This window comes from Microtus oregoni, unplaced genomic scaffold (genome assembly GCF_018167655.1).
Source record: "Microtus oregoni isolate MIOR12 unplaced genomic scaffold, Mior012 000046F_ref0000063, whole genome shotgun sequence".
NCBI classification, from domain to species: Eukaryota; Metazoa; Chordata; class Mammalia; order Rodentia; family Cricetidae; genus Microtus; species Microtus oregoni.
Window position 1 is genome coordinate 15,418,448 of NW_024543220.1, and position 21,139 is coordinate 15,439,586.

The 21,139-nt window shown below is 45.4% G+C and overlaps 1 protein-coding gene across 2 annotated transcripts in view; it reads right to left on the reverse strand.

Moving 5' to 3' along the window:
- The window catches only part of Btbd9 (BTB domain containing 9), a 371,475-nt gene that overhangs the window by 78,089 nt on the left and 272,247 nt on the right, over positions 1 to 21,139 (reverse strand). For both annotated transcript variants that reach the window (XM_041634764.1, XM_041634763.1), the window contains exon 8: positions 13,901 to 14,090. In XM_041634764.1, coding sequence (XP_041490698.1) covers positions 13,901 to 14,090 — 190 coding nt within the window. The remainder of the gene's footprint in view (positions 1 to 13,900; positions 14,091 to 21,139) is intronic.

Genomic DNA, 21,139 nt, shown 5'->3' on the forward strand with positions numbered 1-21,139 from the left:
CTCACAACTGTCCATAACTCCAGTTCCAGGAATCTAATACCCTCACAGAAACAGATACATGTAGGCAAACCACCAATGCACATAAAATAAAAGTAAATTATTAAACAAAAGCAAGTATTCTTGAGACGTGGAACCTCTTTTACAAACACTATACAACATCGAAGATCCTCAGTGTCTAAAAGAGAACACAGCAGAGTTTGGGGCAAGGGTTGATCTGCCTAGCATGCACAAAGGGTTGGTCTGCCTAGCATGCACAAAGTCCTAGGCTCCACCTCATGCACCATAAGGGAAAAAGTACAACAGATTGGAGCTACAGCTTCAGATTTTCCCTGACTGTTTTTCTCTAGCAGTCCAAAGGCTACAAGACACAGTAGGAGAACCCACTGGGTCACGGCATGTGTTTTGTTCCCAAAGCAGATGCCGATTTTAATACTGCTTTTAATAGTAGGTTTACAAGTATTCTTATTTTCTTTCACTTTTGGAAATGTAGAAGGCAGATGAATGCCTTGACTCCTTGCTTTTCCTGTATAGGCCAGAGAAGTCAATGAGGAAGTGTCTGGCTAAATTATACAAGGGTCATCTACACTTGTCTTGTAAGGAGAGTTTCCTGGCACCTAAGAGGGGGAAGCATGACATATGTACTGCTTGTTTCTTTACAGGAAACCTGGCCAAGCCCAAGAACTGGAGCCAGTCTCATTGAACTGTACAGAGCTGAAGAATAAAGGCATGGTTTAAAATAAGGTTGAGCTTAACCTAAAAATGTCTAAAATATCTTTCACTGAATGTTTCGAAATACATTTTTTAATGTGGCAAATTCCACATGGAGTTAAGATTCTGCTGTAGTCACAATTCCATCCTGGTTACTGTGACAACTGCGTTGACAATTCTTGGCTTGCCTTTCACACCAAATTTCTAGTATTTTTTTCCCAACAGCTATAGAGTTAGAAAGGCAGGGAGGAAGGGAGAGGAGGGAGGGAAAGAGGGAGGGACAGAGGAACACAGGGAGGGAGGGCCAGTGAAGGAAGGAGGGAGGGAAAGAAGAAGGGAAGGAGCGAGGAAAGGAGGCAGGGAAAGAGAAAAGGAGGGGGAGAAAAAGGGAAGAAGAGAGGGGGAGGGAGGAGGAAAAGAAAGAGGGAGGTGTTTAGTTAAAATAACCCTCACTCCCTGAACTGATTGTAAATGCCCAAGATGAACATTCTTAGTCAAAGACACACAAAGGCAGGCCACCACCCTCCAAATCCCAATAAGATGGAAGAGGCAGACCAGATGAGCATGTAACAGAGAAACTTCAAGTCCATAAATAATATGGCGAAAAAGTTATACAGTCATCGACAGGGCAATGAAAGTGACAGCAGCTCAAGAGGAAAATAACCACAAAGCCCAAACCCTACTAGCTAAGCAGAGAGGGTACAGCCGTTGATGGCCAGGGAAGAGTGGTTTTGTACAGATCTTTCCCTTGCAATCTCTCTAGTGCTGCCTCCCAGGGTTATAAAACGCAATTTGCAAGATAGCTGGCCAGAGGAACTCAGGTCCAAAGATCAACAAGACTACACAGTACTTGGTACTTTAGCTGAACTCCTCAATCTGGCATCTGTAATGAAGCCAGGCTTGAACATGTTCTTCCTGAATAGACCTAATTCCTCCCACCAGTTCTCTGCCCACTGCTAAGTTTACCACCAACAGCTAAATGTCAGTCACCACAGTAACCTAACCACTACAAAGCTGCTTTCCGATCTTTCTAGGAAGGTTGTCACCAGTAAGGTAAAGTTCACCTGGTTACCACTAATTTTCCGTAGATAATGAAATGCCTTACCTATTTCTGAACAAGGTTACAATGAAGTTCGCAATAAACAGTGTTTTATTGCATTTGTCTTCTGTTTTAACCTCACAGAAATGAGCACGGAAAGGCCAGTATCAGGAAGATAAGTGACAAGGGTCTGTGGCAGATTTCAGTGGACATTCAAATGGTATATGCGAAGAGACTTGGGAGCAAGATCTACCATCCTAGTCTCAACACCCTGTCCCAGGGTGTGGGGATGTGGAAAAGAAATGCCCCATAGGCTCAAGTACTTGAACACTTGGGTCCCTAGCTGGCAGTGCAGTTTGGTGAGGTGCAGAAGGTGCTGCCTTGCTAGAGGGAGCATGACACTGGGGGCGGGCTCTGAGAGCAAACAGCCTTGGTAAATTTACAGTTCGCTCTCTGCTTCATGCTTGGTGTGTCGCTCAGCTTCCCATTTCGGCCACCATGCCTGCCTTCTGCCACGCCTCTCGGACGTGACTGACACAACCCCCTGGAACTATAAACCCAAATGAGGTCTTCTAAGTCACCTTGGTCGTGGTGTTCTTTCACTGCTACAGAAAAGTAAATAATGCAAAGGCCTCGAGCTAAGTAAATGCCAAGGAAAATTCTGTAAAATTGAGACGCAAAGAAATACTGTTTACTAATAGAATGCTCAGCTCAAAACCCTCAAGCAAAAGGCAAAGAGCACAGCGTGTTCTCTGTTCCTGGGATGAGGCCTACTGTGATCCTTCTTCAGTCCTCAAATTGATTAGTAATTCTCATCACTACCATTTAAGGAAGTTGCAATCCAACACACAATCCTGTTTTAGAGAAACGGGAATTATGAGAGAACAATGCCCATAGCCTAGCTGCTCATGAGTCAATTCTTTTTTCTTTTCTTTTCTTTCTTTCTTTTTTTTTTTTGTTGATTTTTTTGAGACAGGGTTTCTCTGTAGCTTTGGAGCCTGTACTGTGACTAGCTCTTGTAGACCAGGCTGGCCTCGAACTCACAGAGATCCGCATGAGTCAATTCTTAACCAGCTGCCCTTAAAAGTACTTTGTTATTTGCCAGGAGTTGATGGTGCACACCTTTAATCCCAGAGCGTGGGAAGCAGAAACAGACGGATCTTTGTGAGATAGAGGCCATCCTGGTTTACAGACCAAGAAAGGTACCAAAGTTACACAGAGAAACCCTGTCTCGAAAAACAAACAAAACAAAACAAAAAAATACTTTGTTACCTCCAAAGTGAGAGCAGTCACCCAGTGTGAGGAAGGGAGAGGGAAAGCAGAACATTTGTAAGCAGATAGCCTGGCTGAACAGTCACAGAAGTGGCTCTACTTAGTTGCAACCCTGAGTCCCAAACATTTGGAAAGGAAACAAGGGGCCCTAAGCGCTGCGTACTGAGGACTGAATATGGTATGGGATTGGCGGGAAGGAAGGGCAGGAGGACACCGGAGGGTGTCTGAATGGTGCAGCTCTGGATGGCCTCGAAGCTGTACAGCTTATTTCCAAACCCCGACAGCCAGAACCACCACTAACTATACTCTAGGACAATGCACAATATGGCGTGCCCCAAGAAGTCAGAGAAACAGTCCAGAGGTAGTGTGGCAGTCAGCACCTACACCTTCATAGAAAGTAAAGCCTCTTATTTACTATTTCATTCCAGGGTAAGTTGTTGCTATGTAGCCTGACTAGCCCAGAATTCACTATGTAGCTCAGGCTTCAATCTTACAGCAATCATCCTGCCTCTGCTTCCTTAGTGCAATCCTGTAATGCGGGATAATGTGTGTGCTATATGCCTCAGTGGATGTGGTTTTGTTTTGTTTTAATTCCATATTTAAACACTGAAAATGTTATTTCTTTATCACTTTTTTCTGTGTGGTTCTGGGTTTGAACCTGGAGCTTGATGCATGATAGACAAGCACTTTACCACTGAGCCACATCCCCAGCCCCTATTTTCCTTTAATTGGAAGTCAGCTAGGATCTTGCCTGCCTCCAAAATTTTATTATGTGCATGATTTATCACTATGCTGGCAAAACACAGGGACCAGTTACAGAAAACCTGATTAAATATTTGTAACAGAAACACAGTTTTTCTTAAGAAGTAAATTTCATGAATAAGAAATCAAACACACATAATCAGCAAAGGCTCTCATTTTGGATCAGAACTATATAGGAAGCAGACAGCTTTTTTAATTTACACATTATTTTTGAAGTTGAGACTAATATAAAGCACAATTATTATAGTACTGTTTTAGACACATCCAGAAGCTGTAGCCTCAAAGGACAGCTTTTAAAAATAAATGTAGCTGGGCATGGTGTCCTCTGCCTATAATCACAGCACGCTGGAGGCAGAAGCAAGAAGATGGAGAGTTTGAGGCCAGCATAGGCTATCCCGTGAGAAGTGCATAAATAAAATGAAGACAAACGAAGGCTGGGAGTGTAGCTCAGTGGCAGAGTGCTTGCTTAGCACAGTCAAGGTTCTGTTTCAACTCTCAGCACCTGAAGAAGAGCCCCTCACTGTTTTCTCTACTGGAGAACTAGATCTCAATGAAGATGTCTTTAAAAATAAGAAAGTAACAGAGCACATGGATTATGGGAATTTGTAAAAATCCCAAAGCATGATGAACCCAGCACAAGGCAGACTCCGTGGCAGTGCTGTGGCTGGGTGAGTCATTCCATCACTGTGGATCTCAATTTCTTAGCCAGCGTTGCTAGGGTTCACCTGGTGACCTTGTGCTACCTAATAATTGTAAGCACACATGGGCTTCATCCCAGGGCAGGGATACAAGGGCTCTGAGCGAGGCTAAGTCTCTTCTTTATGAGAAGGGGCAGGCTGGCCTGGTAGGCTCGAACTGTTTTCTCTCTTTGCTCTTTTCCTTATTCCTATCTAAACACAGACTGGTAATGAAAGCTCAAACAGTTGTCTTATTTCTTTGGGGGCAAAAACACAAGTAGAAAAGAAAAAAAAATGTATAGATCATTGAGTTGTAGGGCCTTACCCCTATTGAGTAAAAAAAAAAAAAGATGCCAATAGAATAAAAACAAAATAAAAATAAATTGAAAAAGAATTTAGATCTTTGTTACCTGCCACCAAACAAAACTCAAACAGAAGCTCCTCTGGAGCAAATGAGTAGTTGCAACAGTTAACTGAGTTTCAGTAACTTACAGCCTAGGGAACCAGAGGAGGCTGACTGGAAGGCAAGGTGCCGTCTCTTATCTCTTTCTTTGTAGAGCCAAAGAGGCTCTGTGAGGCCATGCAACAAACAGGAGTCTTCAGAGCAAGCCTCAGCACCAGCTGCTTGTCCTGCTTGTGAGGAGAACAAGGAGCGCAAGCCGCACAGCATGCACCCACAACTCCTAGGGGAGAAGAGGGAAGATGACTCAGCAGTTAAGAGCTCTGGTTGTTCTTCCAGAGGACCTGGGTTCAATTTCTGGCACCCACATGGCGGCTCACAGCAGCTGTAACAAGTTCCAGGGACCCCAACACCCTCTTCTGGGCTCTGCGGGCACCAGGCACACACACGGTACATGAGCAAAACATCCACACCCATTAAATCTAAATAAAAAGAACTAGTGGCAGCAAGCAAGAGAAGCATCAGCCAGTCCTCAACAGTAAACTGAGGAAAGCGAAGCCATCCTGAGTGGTGCTGGGTTACAGGAAAAGAATCATAACGAGACGATGTCATCATGGAGGGATGAGGTTTCAGAGGGAAGAAAGACAATCTTTCCCATTACGACTCAAGGGCAGCAAAGAAAGAAGACCCTGGGAGCAGGAAGAGCATAGTGTGCATTTATCTAGTAACTGATCCCTCTTATATGGAATCTGATACATCACGGAAAGAGGCAGTACAGCAGAAAAAAAAGACTCCCCAGCAGGAAAGAAGCCCACAAGTCCTGGCAGGCAGACGAAGAGAGTCCTGGGGGTACTAGGTAGCCCTCCTAGCCACTGCTGCTGCTGCTCACCAGAAGAATGTGGAGTACAGGCACAAAGGGGCCAGGCGAGAGGAGCAGGCGCAGGGCTCTCTTGGTCTCAATGGCTCATTTCTTACCTATTTCTGAGACTGCTTCTGGCAAGCGCCTCTGTGACTATGCTTTTACAAACAAAACAAAGAGGGAGGAGGGCTTGTGAGCGCACACCATGACCATGACACTGACATCTTCGAGGAGCTGGTGCAGCATGAAAGACGAAAAGTTGAGCTCCCGGAAGGGAGGAGCTTCTTAGTTAAAGGTGCCTGGGATATGTGAAGATTCCACAGACAAACTTCTTGGGATGCTGTCAGGATTGAGCTTAAGTAGCTAATAGCCCTTCATGACTTTCAGAACAGCTTTATTCACTTCGTACTCAAAAGATACAGGGAAGCAATCTGGTCTACTAAATCTGTAGAATTTCCATCATTTCTCAAAGTTCTCCCATCAGCCCTCCCACTAGCAGCCATGTTTCTACGGCTCTGAGCAGCCATGGCCGTCAGCCAGAGCAGGACTCCCAATGCACTGTACTCGGTCTTCTAAGGCAAATGAGTGACTGCAAACTGGGTGCTTTCAAGGAATGTAACCAACATCCTAGACAATTAACAAAGCGGTGTTTGTGTCTTCCTGGTGGGCTAGTTTTTGACAACCAAGAGACTTTTCACATTATCTAGCTGCATATGTAACAACTAGCTGTCACGTTCCCCAGAGAACCACGAGATGTATGTAAGAGCTGACAAGGGAGGTAAATCAATCCCCCCACCCTCACTCTCTTGCACACACACACACACTTTTGGGGCTTTTCAACCTTTCTTGCATCCCCAAAGAGCTTGTGACTCTATCACCCTCTTGTATTTTCCACATGTAACTAAGCTGCCACAGTAATTCATTCTCGTCTTGAAATTCCCTACCATGGAAAATGGCTAGGGTCTATTTACTGTGCCCCCACACTCTAAGTGCTGCCAGGCTCCAGGATTCCTGGCCTTTGTATGTTCACACAGGCCAGACTCCAGCGTCTGCTGGGAACCACAGACACAGTTCTTTACTTGTGATTCTTCTGGAAGCCAGAGTGCTAAGGTCTGTGGGTGAGGAGACGTCAGCATGATGCAGATGGGCTCAGGGAGAAACAGCACTCAGTAAATAAATCACAGACCAGCAAGACAAGGAAGAATCCTCAGTTCAGGGCCATGACAGACGGTGCTCAGCATGACTGATATGAAGCAAATTTGGTAAAATATCTTTCCAATTTCAACTAGAATTATAGGCAATCTTAATCCAAAGCAGAGGAGTCATATATTTAGATGCTTGCTGTATTCTTTAGACTATAAAAAGAAATTTCTAGCTCTCTAGGTTGCAAAGAAGGCTGTCTTAATGTAAATAGATGTGCTGCTGCCCCAGAGGCACTCAGACAGGATGAAATGGAAGCAGAGCGGGATGAGGCAGCAGGCGTCCTTCCCAGTGCTGATGCCGGTGCCTGTCTCCTGAGCCCCTTCTTTGTCATCTGCCGGTCCAGATCTTTAGCAGTTTGCTCACATACGCTTAGATCAGCCACACTGAGCAAATATGATGTCCAATTTAGCTGACAGATAGAACTCCTTTTGGCTGCACACACAGCGCTGTCAGTGCAGCCGATGGGTGTTTACCATGTACCACTGCACACAGCACCAAACCAGGCGCTGGGAATTTGCCAGGGAAACCGAGTCTATCACAATATTAAAAAAGCCACTATCTTCTATTTGAGACTTTCTATGATCCTCCAGGAAATGATGGGTTTACACACACAGACAATACTTGAATAATTATAAACTATTATTTGAAGCTCGAACTTTAATTCCTCTCTTCACCCTTATTGAGTAAACCTTAATTTAGGGCTATTAAGTAGGAAATAAATGGAATGGCCTCCAATTCCTCTTTTTCTCTCTGTTGCCTGTCCCTCAGGACAGAAGGGGATGAGTAATACTCTGGCAAGCTGGTAAGCAGCAGAAAGAAGGAAAAATAGCAGTTGGTGCTCACAACCTGAGCAGGTAACCTACAGTTGGCTCAACTGTTCAATAATGAAATGGCAGTTGAACCTGGTGTGGACCTAACTGTCCATAGAAACAGGCCCACAGCAACACGCGTGAGGCCTTGCTTTGTTTTGTTTTTTTTTTTTATGTGTGTGTGGTTTTTTTTTTTTTTTTTTTTTTGAGACAGGGTTTCTCTGTAGCTTTGGAGCCTGTCCTTGGCATTAGCTCCTGTAGACCAGGCTGGCCTAGAACTCACAGAGATCCGCCTGTCTCTGCCTCCCGAGTGCTGGGATTAAAAGCGTGCGCCACCACCGCCAGGCAAGGCCTTGCTTTGTACATTTCCTATTTACCTATGTGTAATAACTCTAGGACACACACTGATTTGCACTTCAGTCATTCTGGGCCAGATTATCTTATATAGGAGGCAGGCCTGTGGGTGTTTCTTTTTGCTACTGAAAAATAAAAAGAGCCTCATCACCTTAGACTAAAGAGATTATGAACACCCATCAAGAATATCCTTTAACCCATTCAGTAACCTTGCTGCATGTGCACATGTGTGTATTCCCATTCAGTAACCTTACTGCATGTGCACATGTGTGTATTCCCATTCAGTAACCTTGCTGCATGTGCACATGTGTGTATTCCCATTCAGTAACCTTGCTGCATGTGCACATGTGTGTATTCCCATTCAGTAACCTTGCTGCATGTGCACATGTGTGTATTCCCATTCAGTAACCTTGCTGCATGTGCACATGTGTGTATTCCCATTCAGTAACCTTGCTGCATGTGCACATGTGTGTATTCCCATTCAGTAACCTTGCTGCATGTGCACATGTGTGTATTCCCATTCAGTAACCTTGCTGCATGTGCACATGTGTGTATTCCCATTCAGTAACCTTGGTGCGTGTGCACATGTGTGTATTCCCATTCAGTAACCTTGCTGCGTGTGTGCTCATGTGTGTGTTTCTGACTGAGGACTCAAACAGTTCTTGTGTCATTAACTCCTCAATTTGTGTTGATTTAGCTCCATCTAATTGACACTGGACCTCCTTGGGCAGCCTGTTTACTTACAATTAGGTTTGTTATTTAGAGCACTATGGATATTTTACTTAGACTATTGTATGTATCAATTATAAAACCATTCTTTGCAAGCTAATGTAAAAATTGTTTCTGTAATTGATTATCTTCCAGTTAGGGTTTATGTAAGCTCTGTCATCTATCAGCTGGGGAGGGCTAGCAGGTATTCGGTGAGCTCATTGCCTAACACACTTGTTTCCCCTCCCAGACTTGAGGACACTGAACAGGGCATCTCCGTCAGCAAGCAGAAAGATGACCACCCTACATTACGGGGATGGGGATTATCAACTAAGATCTAACAGATCGGGTTAGTTTTAGGACTCTAGCCTGGTATTTTTATGTGGTCAAGCCTCTGAAGATTTCCTGTTATTTAAATCTTAAATGCTTTTTAAATGCCAAGGAAATGATATAATTACTACTTAATTATCCACTTTTAAGCCACATTCCTGGAAATTTCTTTCTCCCTAAAAGTGAGTAAAGTCTGCTGTGCCTGTCAACCTAGCAACAAGGACCAGTTGCTTTGTTTCTGGTTCCACTGCCTTGGAGGCATGTCCTGCCCAAGGCAAATGCTGGAAGCTGGCAATTCCAGAAGCTGGAGCAGGGAGGCAGGGCAAGAAGGCACCTCCAGGGTGTGTGGTCGGGGCTCCCATCTCTTGTTCTCCTCCCACCATGGCACTCACAAAGGGAGTGCCATGGGGAGGAAGTAGTTCGGGGAGTTGGTGCTAAGTATGCAGACAGTAACAAAACCCCTTTTGGCTGTCACTCCCCCAAATCTCTTAGGCCTTGCCTCTTATTTTCCCTCTCTCCTCTGGCCCTTGGCACTTGTCTCTGGTACTTACCCTGGCTCTTGAGGGGTGCTTGATCCCACCTCCCCGTCTCAGACCACCCAGTCTGAAATTGAACTCTCTCCCCCCCCCCCTTCTTTTTCCTTCCGATGTCCTCATAGCTCTTCCAAGAATTCAGCACACTATAAGCATGCTTGTTTCTTTTTTGTAACTCTGCTTCTGAGTGTCAGCTCCAAAGGCATGCGAGTCCTGAGCTTGCTTACTCAATGCTGTATCCTAAGCATCTCCCGCAGTATCTGATACACAGTACAAAGCCAAGTGTCTGTTATATCAATGAAAGTAAAGGGAGATGATCAGGGATCGTGTGTCTAGCCACCCTCCCCAGGACACCTCAGGGGACACCCAGCAGGGACTGGGCTCTGCTGACCATGGAGCCTAGGCACTCTCCCTGCCAGGAAAGTTAGCTCTGCTTGCCTGCATAGCCACTTGGCAAGTTCAGGAAACAATGAAGGATCTTAACCATAGCACACCATGTACCATATGAAGAATAAGAACATCAACCACTGAGACCTTTGCCTGAGAAGCCACCAACTATAAAGAAATCTGTATTTTCAAAGCTTATGTGACAGGGGGAGGTGAGTTTACAGGTTCCCAGCTCTGCAACCACTGTGCCAGGGAGAATGAAGCTCAGCTCTGTAACACTGCCCTTAGGTGTGGATTCCAAGTCACTGGGTGGTCACAGATAGAGTGACAAGAAAAGCGAGTTAGTCATCATGAGCAAGAGAAGCGGAGGGTCACATGCTACTGATTAATCGGTCCACTGCTGGTCAATCGCCATCCCCAGGAGAAGGTGCCACTGACCTAGCTTCACATCAATAAATGTCTATCTGGGCCCATCAGCTGCTGTAGCTGCCGCCTGCCAAGACACCCAGTGCTGTCCATGGGCATTGGTGGCCAGGAAACCTCCCTCTTTTCCTCTTAATAATGTCACAGAAGAGGCAAATGCCGTTTCTGACAACATAATGTTAGCTTCACCAAGACGTGTCTCTTTGAATGCCTGGCTAGTTACACAGTGCTGCAGCTGAATGCATTTCCTTACTGAAGAGACAATAGTGGGCTTCAGGAAATTAGAGGCACCACATTGGGATGAGATATACAATTCTGCCTCAGGTTGTGTGCCTGCTCGTCGTCTCTCCTCTGAGTCAGGAAAAAAGTAATTGTTTGGAGGAACCATTTTCATTCCACACTTAGATCAAGCCAGGTGGGCCCATTCTATCTGCCTGGAGCCCAGTAACACACTTCGCTCAAGACAGTCAGAATTCAAGTCTTTGGTAGAGCTAGAGGTCAAGGTGGCTGTGCCCCAGGACAAGCCCTTGTTTGTTTGAGTTATCACCCTGGCAACCATCTCAGGCTCTCTGCTAGATCTAAAATTGTAAATTTCCTCTTAAAGCCGCTATAATTTTCAGTCTGTCCACAGGACTACCGCAGGGAGCACTTCCAACATGGCGTGAGAAGCCAGTTCTGAGCTACCTCAGGCCTCAGGTAGCAGGCAAGGCTGGGAGGAGCCGACAAGTCAACAACTGGTACAAACGACAGGAGCTCCACACCAGTGCCGACGCCTGATTAAGATGCACTGTGTGGCTTCGGTCAAGTTAATACAAACCTAGACATACCTGGGGAGAGGAAATCTTAATGGGGAAAATGCTTCCAAAAGACTGGCCTGTGGGTATACCTTTGGGATGTTTTCTTAATTACTGATTGATGGGAGGGCCCAGAGAGGCAGTACCACCCTTGGCAGACGATCCTGAGTTCTGTAAGAAAGCAGGCTGAGCAAGCCAGGAGGAGAAAGCTAGTGAGCTTCAATCCTCTACAGCCTCTTTTCCAGTTCTGCCTCCAGGCTCCTGCCCTGACTTCTTGCCCAGACCTTTCTCAGTGTTAGGGTGTGGCCCATGAGTTGTAAGCTGAAATCAACCTTTATCTCACGAGCTGCTTTCAGTCAGGGCATTTTATCACAGCAACAAAACCCTAACTAAGACACAGGGTGTCTGAGTAAGCTCGGAGAATTATGGGAGGATGGCCAGTATTCCCACACAGATTCAGGAACACCACAGTATTCCAGAGTAAGAGAGAGTACGAGGTAGGTGATGAGATCAACATGATCCAAGACTCCAAAGCATGGCGTTAAGGAGCACAGGACCTGTGGACTGACCGACACAGTGACTTGGGTAGTCTCAAGACACAAGAGACCAGGTAACGCTGGACAGTGGTGGTGCACATCTTTAACCTCAGCACTTGGGAGGTAGAGGCAGGTGGATCTCTGTGAGTTCAAAGCCAGCCTGGTCTACAGAGTGAGTACCAGGACAGCCAGGGCTATACACAGAAACCCTCTCTTGAAAAATCAAGAGGGGCGGGGCGGGAACAGGCTGTAACAGAGTCCCTAACACCGTTTCCCTCTGGACTGTGCTGGGGAAGAGAGGGTCTGATGGTAGATCATGTAGAGAAGCGACCCCACAGAGGTTTCACTCAGTTACACAGCTGGGAGAGTGAGAACTCTGGGAGCTGTTTAGGAGGCAGCACAGAACCTCAGTACTGACTTCTGGGCAGCAAGGGGGAGATAAAAGAGGGGAATAAACTTAGGACGGCCTTGTGGTTTTGGCCAAAGATGTGTGGACCCACCAAACCAATGGAGAATACTGAGACTAAGGTACAGTGGCTGGGACAGGACGGGGAAGGACAACAGAATTCCATTTAGCTGGTTTGCTTTGAGACACACAGAGACAGACACCGATGGCGTGCTGGGGGAAGAGCACCCAGGACCAGGTAAGTGAATGGGATTGAGAAGCCAGAAGAGGACTGGACAGAGGTACGAAGTTGCCCGTTTGCTTCAATCTTCACTGGTAGGAAGACTGGTCCTCAAATTAGAAATGGCAGAACAAACATAATAAAGAGAAAATTGAAGTCCCAAATCGGTGAAGTGAAAGAGAGTGTCTAGTCAATTTAAATGATTTCAAGTCTTCTGGCTCAGATGAGTTACACCCCAAGCCTGCTGCAAGAAATTGCAGATGTAATCTCAGAGACACGATTGGTAATCGTCAAGAAATTGTAGGGAGACAGTGCCAGAAGACCAATGAAAGACAACTGTTAGCACAGATGTAAAGAGGGACAGACTGCAAAGGAAATACAGACAGTTTACATCGCCAATGACCAAAGGCCTAGGCACGCATATTAGGCAGATGGTGGGAACATGGTAGTGAATACACACAGCTCAGAAAACAGTATGTCCCGCGTGCTTAGCCCCACGCTTCATCTCCTGTGTTGCTTGGCCTGGGGCTGACTGAAATGAAGAAATTGGACAGTCTCAATTCAAGACATCCAGCACTGATTCCTCAGTCCGTGTGGGGAGCACAAAGCAGCCTGAGCTATGGTAGCATCCTGAGCACAGACAGGCTATGTCCGCTACACTGCTTCCCTCTGCTTCCCTCTGCCTTCCTCTGCTGGCTCTTTCTTCCTGCAGACTGTCTGAGAAGAGGGAGGAGTAAGCCAAGTGTAGAAAAGCACCATGTGGGAGACAGTTACGACCTGCCAACAACTCCATGCTCAGCAGACTGAGGTAGACAGACATTTATTTTTTCCTATATGAGGCCTTCAAAGGCCTCCTTAGAACCAAGGGAGGAGAGGACAGGAGGAGAGGGGATGCTAGGGGAAGGGAGGGCAGAGGATGGGAGGAGAGAAGATGGGAACAGATGGGCACAGAGGGGAAACAGACAATGCAAAGAAATAGCACCTACCACTAAGAACTAACTTTTTTGGGAGGGATACTAGTCTCATACTTAAAAACTAATAAAATCCTTTAAGTCAAGCAAAGTTAAAGTCCCCGTCTTAAAACAAATGGATCAAGAAGAAACTCAAACACAAAGCCACTAAAAAGACTGTCTAGAACAAGGCTTCTTATTTGGGTCTCTGGTTCATATACAAAGGTGTTTACCAAAGCTGGAAAAAGCTTTTAACCTACAACAACTCTCAATATGACCTTGTAAGCTTCGAACCCACACACGTGGCCGCAGGAGTAAAACCTTTCGGAGAGAGGCTTCTCACCCAGTCCTCTCTCCCTGCTGACTTCAGGTCTAAATTCAGGGTACCTTACTAAACAATCCAAACAGACAGCTGTATCTCCCTGCCCTGCCTCCAATCTTTATAATAAACAGTAGAATTTCTTCTCTGAAGCTATTGGTGATTATGTATATCTACACTCTTTGAACTAACAAATGCAAAGAAATCTTACCGTATTGACCCAATCATGTATGGCTGTGCCAGCTGAACCACAATTGCACCACTTCCCAGCTGATGACACGTGTAGCCAGAATCCCAGTCATAATTCTTAGTGTCCCCATTGAGCAAGGCATTTCGGCTCCGGCTGACTCCTTCAATCACACTGGCACAATCAGCAATCGTTGCTACATTCTCCATGGGAACTGTGAATCCAAAGCATAAGATCTGGCATCAGGATAAGAGAAGCCAACTATATCCTTATAGCATGCTCAGAACAAAACTAATTAATTAGCATCTCAAATCAATAATAAAAGGGAAACTAGTACATCTCAATTATCTTCAGATAAGAGTTTCTATGTCAAATAACAAAACAAGCAAAAACTGAACTTCAGGTTGGAATATCTAAACCATATGTAGCAATTAATTCTTAAGTATTGCATTATAAAGAGCATATTGATAAGAGAATGAGAAAATACATTGTAAGTATAACTCAATGAAAAACTTTTCATCAGTTTAGACGAAGTTTTGTTTGTTTTTCAAGACAGGATTTCTCTGTGTAACAGTCCTAGCTGTCCTGGAACTAGCTCTTGTAGACCAGGCTGGCTTTAAACTTACAGAGATCTGCCTACCTCTGCCTCCTGAGTGCTGGGATAGAAGGTGTGGGTCACCACCACCACCCAGCTCAAATGGATTTTTTCAGTTGTTTCTGGAAGTTAAATCTAGGTCCTTGCACATTCTAAGCAGGTATTCTATCACTGAGCTGTGCCCTGGCCAGTATCTGGTCTAATGAGCTACAGCTGCATACATGTTGAGTGAAAAATTTAGACATCAAGCAATTCAGAATCTGCAGAGCAGGAAAGGGGCCCCAGACATAGTATCAGTCCCTTTTCAGAACACACAGTGCATGGCCACACAGGGGCTTGCTTTTGCTCAGGAGCAGCAGGAACTTGAACAAACAGCTATGTTTTGATTCTGAGTCTCTATTTACACTTCAAGGCCATATAAAAGTCAAGGGATCCCACAAAACTATAGTTGTTCAGTATGACAGAGGCTCTAGAAATACTAAGATACTGATGATAAAAGCCAAGGGCATGGAAATCCCTGAGGCTGAGTATTCATGTTATGCAATCAAAATTTACAATCTTCTTTGAGGGTTTAAGTCATTTAACCCAAATCTACTGTTATCCACTCAGAAAAGATAGACAGAAACAGCACCACCATATAACCTCATGCCATCTTACAACTGAGTCTACTTTCAAATGAGACAAGCTTGAATGGACGTCTTTGCCAACTAACTGCTCTGCTCTCCACAGACAAGGAAGAGCACCCACAAACAAGGAACATGGGGAGGGGAAGGAGGTAGGGAAATGGGTTTCTGGTGATGAATCCCTTATTCCAAAGCAAGAGTAAAAACCCTGGTGCAATTCCCCATGAGGACAGTCTCCTGGCAGAAAGAACTCCAAAAGAAGCTCTCTAGGACTCTTAAAACAGGAGACTGCTACCCTAGGGGATAAGCCCTGCTGCGTCTATCTCCTGTGACTTGGAAGGCAGGATTTAAGGAAGCAGATGATGAAGAAGAACACTGGAGGCAAGACTCAAGATACTGGGAAGTACCCTGGCAGGAACACACAGCCCTGGCCCTCAGAAACATGGGGCAGCACAAACTGTCATCCAACCAAGTTCTGTAGCAGAGATGTGATGTGGGATTCCCTTCTGTAGGCTGTGAATGTTTTATTTCATTGGGTAATAAAGAACTGCTTTCAGCCGGAGTAAAGGCAGGCAGAAAACCCGAACAGAGATGTAGAGAGTAGATGGAGTCAAAGAGACACCATGTAGCTGCCGAAGGAGAGAGACATCTACTGGTAGCCCACAGCCTAGTGGTGATATATAGATTAATAGAAATGGGTTAATTTAAGATATAAGAGTTAGTCAGGGGGGCTGGAGAGATGGCTCAGAGGTTAAGAGCAGTAGCTGTTCTTCTGAAGGTCCTGAGTTCAATTCCCAGCAACCATATGGTGGCTCACAACCATCCATAATGAGACCTGGTACCCTCTTCTGGCCTGCAGGCATACATGCAGACAGAATACTGAATACATACTAAATAAATCTTTTTTTTTTTTTTTAAGAGTTAGCCAGGAATATGTCTAAGTCACTGGCCAAGCAGTGGTATAATTAACATAGTTTCTGTGTGATTATTTCAGGTCTGGGCAACCAGGAAATGAAAGAACAGCCTTTGTCTACAAATGATGCCCAGAACCTTACCTGTAAACCACGAGCCTCATGGAAAATATAAAATAGGAATAAGTAAATTTAAGATTAAGAGTTAGTTAATAAGAAGCCTGAGCTAATAGGTCAAGCAGTATTATTATTAATATGGTTTCTGGTTATTATTCGGGTCTAGGTGGCCAGAAACCAAACAAGCAGTCTCTGCCTACAGAGATGGCTCTGCTGATTATACCTCTCAAAGGACCTAGTACAACTGCAGCTCTTAAAATGTTTTTCCTAAAGGGGCATATCCCTTTATTCACATTTAATTGGCCAGTGCAAGTCACATGACCTTACTTCACATGGGGGTTAAAGGAGGGCAGAAAGCCACCTTGTTCTGTGTGCAACCTATAGATACTACAAAATGTAATCCAGGGACATTTAGATTGTTAACATTTTTCTTTCCTTGTCATTACAAAGAAAAGTGTCTTCTAAGTTTCTGGGTAAGATTTTCTTTTTAAAAGAAATATGTAAATATATGTACATACACATGTACAACAGCCATATATGGAAACAGAATTACACTCATGGGTATGATGGGATATGGTGCTCTTCAGCTTCCATAGATCATACCAAATTGGTCACCAAATTACTTGTAAAGTTCACACTCTCCACCCAGTGCTCCATCTCCTCAACCACCCTAGGAGCCAACCAATCAGCAGGGTCTGACTGCTGCATCAGGATGGGCTTGTCTCGTCTCACCTTCGTCAAAGGAGCTTTATCTTCCTCTTTCCCAATACCATCACCCTCGATCTTGCTGCTGTGAATTGCCCATTTTTATACTTCTTCTCCTTTTCCCATTACACATTTCTCTTTGTTTTATTTGTTCCTACACACATCTGCCCGTTTTAGTTCGGTTTTCACGCAACCAACACTTAACATTCTGTTCTCTGTTTCCAGCTTCCCTGAGCTCTTCTCTCCATTATTTCTTCCCTTTTGTTCTAATTGGGTTATCAAAGGATGGATTCAAAAGTTTGGTAATATTCTATTTCCTGGTGAGTATATTCATCCTTTCACCCTCCAAACCTGATATGTAGAGGGCTCATTTGATTTTCTACACAGCAATATTTAAATTTTTCAACATTTATAAAAATAAGGAAGATGGTAGAGTCTCTGCTCTCCCACCCCTTAACCAATGATTATTTCAAATGCTGACATGCTTGGGAGTTGTCTTTGCAAACTCCAGCGTGCAACAATTCCCACCTACTCTGTGTGTTATTGCCTCAACATTTTGCCCCTAGATGATGTGACTTGATCAGTCATGGGCTGTGACAGGCTCCAGCTAACTGGGCCTTGTGTTTCCTGGGAAGTCAGGCCAGGAGAGACATTGACAGGCCTTATAGAAGAAGCCAAGCACAGAACACACACTCACATGCCAAGGTACACACAGACCCACGACACCAGTGTCATCTAATCATGTCCGCATTGCTTCCTAAGAGAGACTCTGCTGGAATTCTAATAGCTACTTGGTAGTCAACTGCATCTCTCGTCTCTTAGAGCACAACGTTAAAACACTGCCACCTCTCTTCATTTTCAGTCCTTCTTTTTGCTCTGGATCAATGCAAAGAGAAAATGATACCAGGAAGTAGAATGGGGAGGACAGGATGTGGGTCCAGCAGCCATGGGTGATAGCCTCCTGTAAACCATTATGGTATGATAATCATCACTTCAGCCCTGTCCCAGCCCTTAACATCCAAGTCCGCGAGTTTCCTTCTTTTCCCAGTGCTGTATGCGGCTCTGGTACTTTCCCTTGTTAACAAAGTTCCTCATCCAAAGCCATAAAAATCTGAAGTTATAGAGGAAAATGGACAAACACCGCTTTCTTGGTAGAAATTTCCTTAGAAAAGTAAGTCGTGATCAATCTCTGGGTCCTGACCTTGGCAGGAGAGCTGCTGCGTAAGCATATGACCCTTCTGTCCTCGTAATTTCTTTCATCAAAATCCGACCTGTCAACAGAAAATCTGGCCACCCACGGCACAGAAAAATATTTTGGACAAGAAACCATTTGGGAGTACAAAAAGGGAGGAGGATATATATATATATATATATATATATATATATATATATATATATATATATATACACACACACACACACACACACACACACACACACACACACACTACAGTTTGGCTTTAAAAGACATAAAAGATGTTTTATCTGTTTTGCTTTGTTTTTTGATTTTTCAAGACAGGATTTCTCTGTTTAACAGCCCTGGCAGACCTGGAACTTGCTTTGTAGCCCAGGCTGCCCTGGAACTTGCTTTGTAGCCCAGGCTGCCCTGGAACTTGCTTTGTAGCCCAGGCTGCCCTTGAACTCAGAGATCCACCTGCCTCTGCCTCCCGAGTGCTGGGATTAAAGTCCTGTGTCACCACAGCCCAGTTATAAAAGATCTTTTATCTTTTTTTTAAGGCAATTATTTTTCTTGTTTTAAAATATTTCACACACTATATTTTGATTATATTCTTTCTCCTCTTCCAAGTTAATCATATTATAGGAGCTGTTAGTCCCAAATGTCACTATACCAACTAGACGCTATTTCCTCCATTTCAACAGAAAATAGTTGGATCCCTAATTCTTGTCCTAGAAATGCAAGCCTCAGCTTGCCCTCCTTGCCGGCCTAACACATAGGAGTTGAAATGCATTCTGCGGTGTTTGTGCTGGGAAGACTGAGAGAGTGCCTCTAGCTGGCTGCAACACATGGACAGTGCGCTGCTGCTCTCCCTAGAGGAATGGACCACTCCCCATTTAGAACGTTCATTACTATCTTTCATATGAGCCTGATAAATTTATTAAAAACACCATCTGGATGGGACTCAGCTTTGTGTTATATTTCCAGTCTTCTAGTCTCTTGCCTGGTCCCACTGGAATTTCTGCCCCAATTTGTGTCACTTTGTTTACAAACCCATGTTGCCAGAACCTAGAATCTTTGTCTCTTCCTGGGTTTCCGCTGCCATCCTTAGCTCCATTCCTATTACAACAGTCTGTGCTGGGAGCAGAAGACAGGGGAACTGCTTGGGCAGAAATTACTTTTACCCTCCATGCACACAGCAATTCTGCTCAGACAAATTTAATTTGCTGCTTCTGAATGCAAAAGTTGCATGCTAACAAAGCCTGTACATTCTGCAAGTGTGTCAAGAACGAAGTGCCTGGGCTGGGGAGCAGCAGTGTATGGAGAACAGAGTGCCTGGGCTAGGGGAGCAGTGTATGGAGAACAGAGTGCCTGGGCTGGGAGAGCAGCAGTGTATGGAGAACAGAGTGCCTGGGCTGGGAGAGCAGCAGTGTATGGAGAACAGAGTGCCTGGGCTGGGGGAGCAGTGTATGGAGAACAGAGTGCCTGGGCTGGGGGAGCAGCAGTGTATGGAGAACAGAATGCCTGGGCTGGGGGAGCAGTGTATGGAGAACAGAGCGCCTGGGCTGGGGGAGCAGCAGTGTATGGAGAACAGAGTGCCTGGGCTGGGGCAGTGTATGGAGAACAGTGCCTGGGCTGGGGGAGCAGCAGTGTATGGAGAACAGAGTGCCTGGGCTGGGGGAGCAGTGTATGGAGAACAGAGTGCCTGGGCTGGGGCAGTGTATGGAGAACAGAGTGCCTGGGCTGGGGCAGTGTATGGAGAACAGAGTGCCTGGGCTGGGGGAGCAGCAGTGTATGGAGAACAGAGTGCCTGGGCTGGGGGAGCAGTGTATGGAGAACAGAGTGCCTGGGCTGGGGGAGCAGTGTATGGAGAACAGAGTGCCTGGGCTGGGGGAGCAGTGTATGGAGAACAGAGTGCCTGGGCTGGGGGAGCAGTGTATGGAGAACAGAGTGCCTGGGCTGGGGGAGCAGTGTATGGAGAACAGAGTGCCTGGGCTGGAGCAGTGTATGGAGAACAGAGTGCCTGGGCTGGGGGAGCAGCAGTGTATGGAGAACAGAATGCCTGGGCTGGGGGAGCAGTGTATGGAGAACAGAGCGCCTGGGCTGGGGGAGCAGCAGTGTATGGAGAACAGAGTGCCTGGGCTGGGGCAGTGTATGGAGAACAGAGTGCCTGGGCTGGGGGAGCAGCAGTGTATGGAGAACAGAGTGCCTGGGCTGGGGGAGCAGTGTATGGAGAACAGAGTGCCTGGGCTGGGGCAGTGTATGGAGAACAGAGTGCCTGGGCTGGGGCAGTGTATGGAGAACAGAGTGCCTGGGCTGGGGGAGCAGCAGTGTATGGAGAACAGAGTGCCTGGGCTAGGGGAGTGGCAGGAAAAGGCATCTGAAAACATTTCATAGCTCCCCACTCTTACGTAGTGCCAGGGGTGACCAACAGCCTGCCAGTAAATTGAATTCAGGAATGATAGATTTTTAAAGGCAGTGTTAGTTCACTAGAACATGACTTGAGAGATACCTGTACCAGCTATATTTAAAGAAAGAATGACGATCTGTTATTTGACTGTCTCCAGAGATCATCTCCAGACACAGGAGAAAAACTTTTTTTTAACAACAACAACAAAACTTTTTTTAAAAAATGTATTTTATATATATGGGTACTTTGTCTGCATATACATCCAGACACCAGAGAAGGCCATTAGATCCCAATACAGACAGTTGTGAGCCTCCATGTGAGTGCTGAGAATTGAACTAAGGGTCTCTTGAAGAGTGGCAATGCCTTTAACGGATGAGACATCTCTCCAGCCCTGAGAAAAGCCTTCTTGAAGCAGTCCCCCCTCCCCATGAAACAACACTTGACTCTTACATAACTGCTCTTTTCAGACCCTATCTGCTGTCTTCCTGGCTGCTGGATACAAAGCTGCTTTCTAACAGCACCCCCACTCCAACCCCACTCACTCACCAATAAGTGCTTAACAGACTCACGATATATTTTTCTTGGAAGATTTTCTGAGTGCCAAGATTTAGACACAAAGTATTTCCTGGTTAAAAAGATAAGGAAGCCTACATTTAGCTTAAGGCCTACCTATACATCTCCCCAGTCTCACAGCTGTTTGATTTGAAGGAGGCTAATAACCCCAA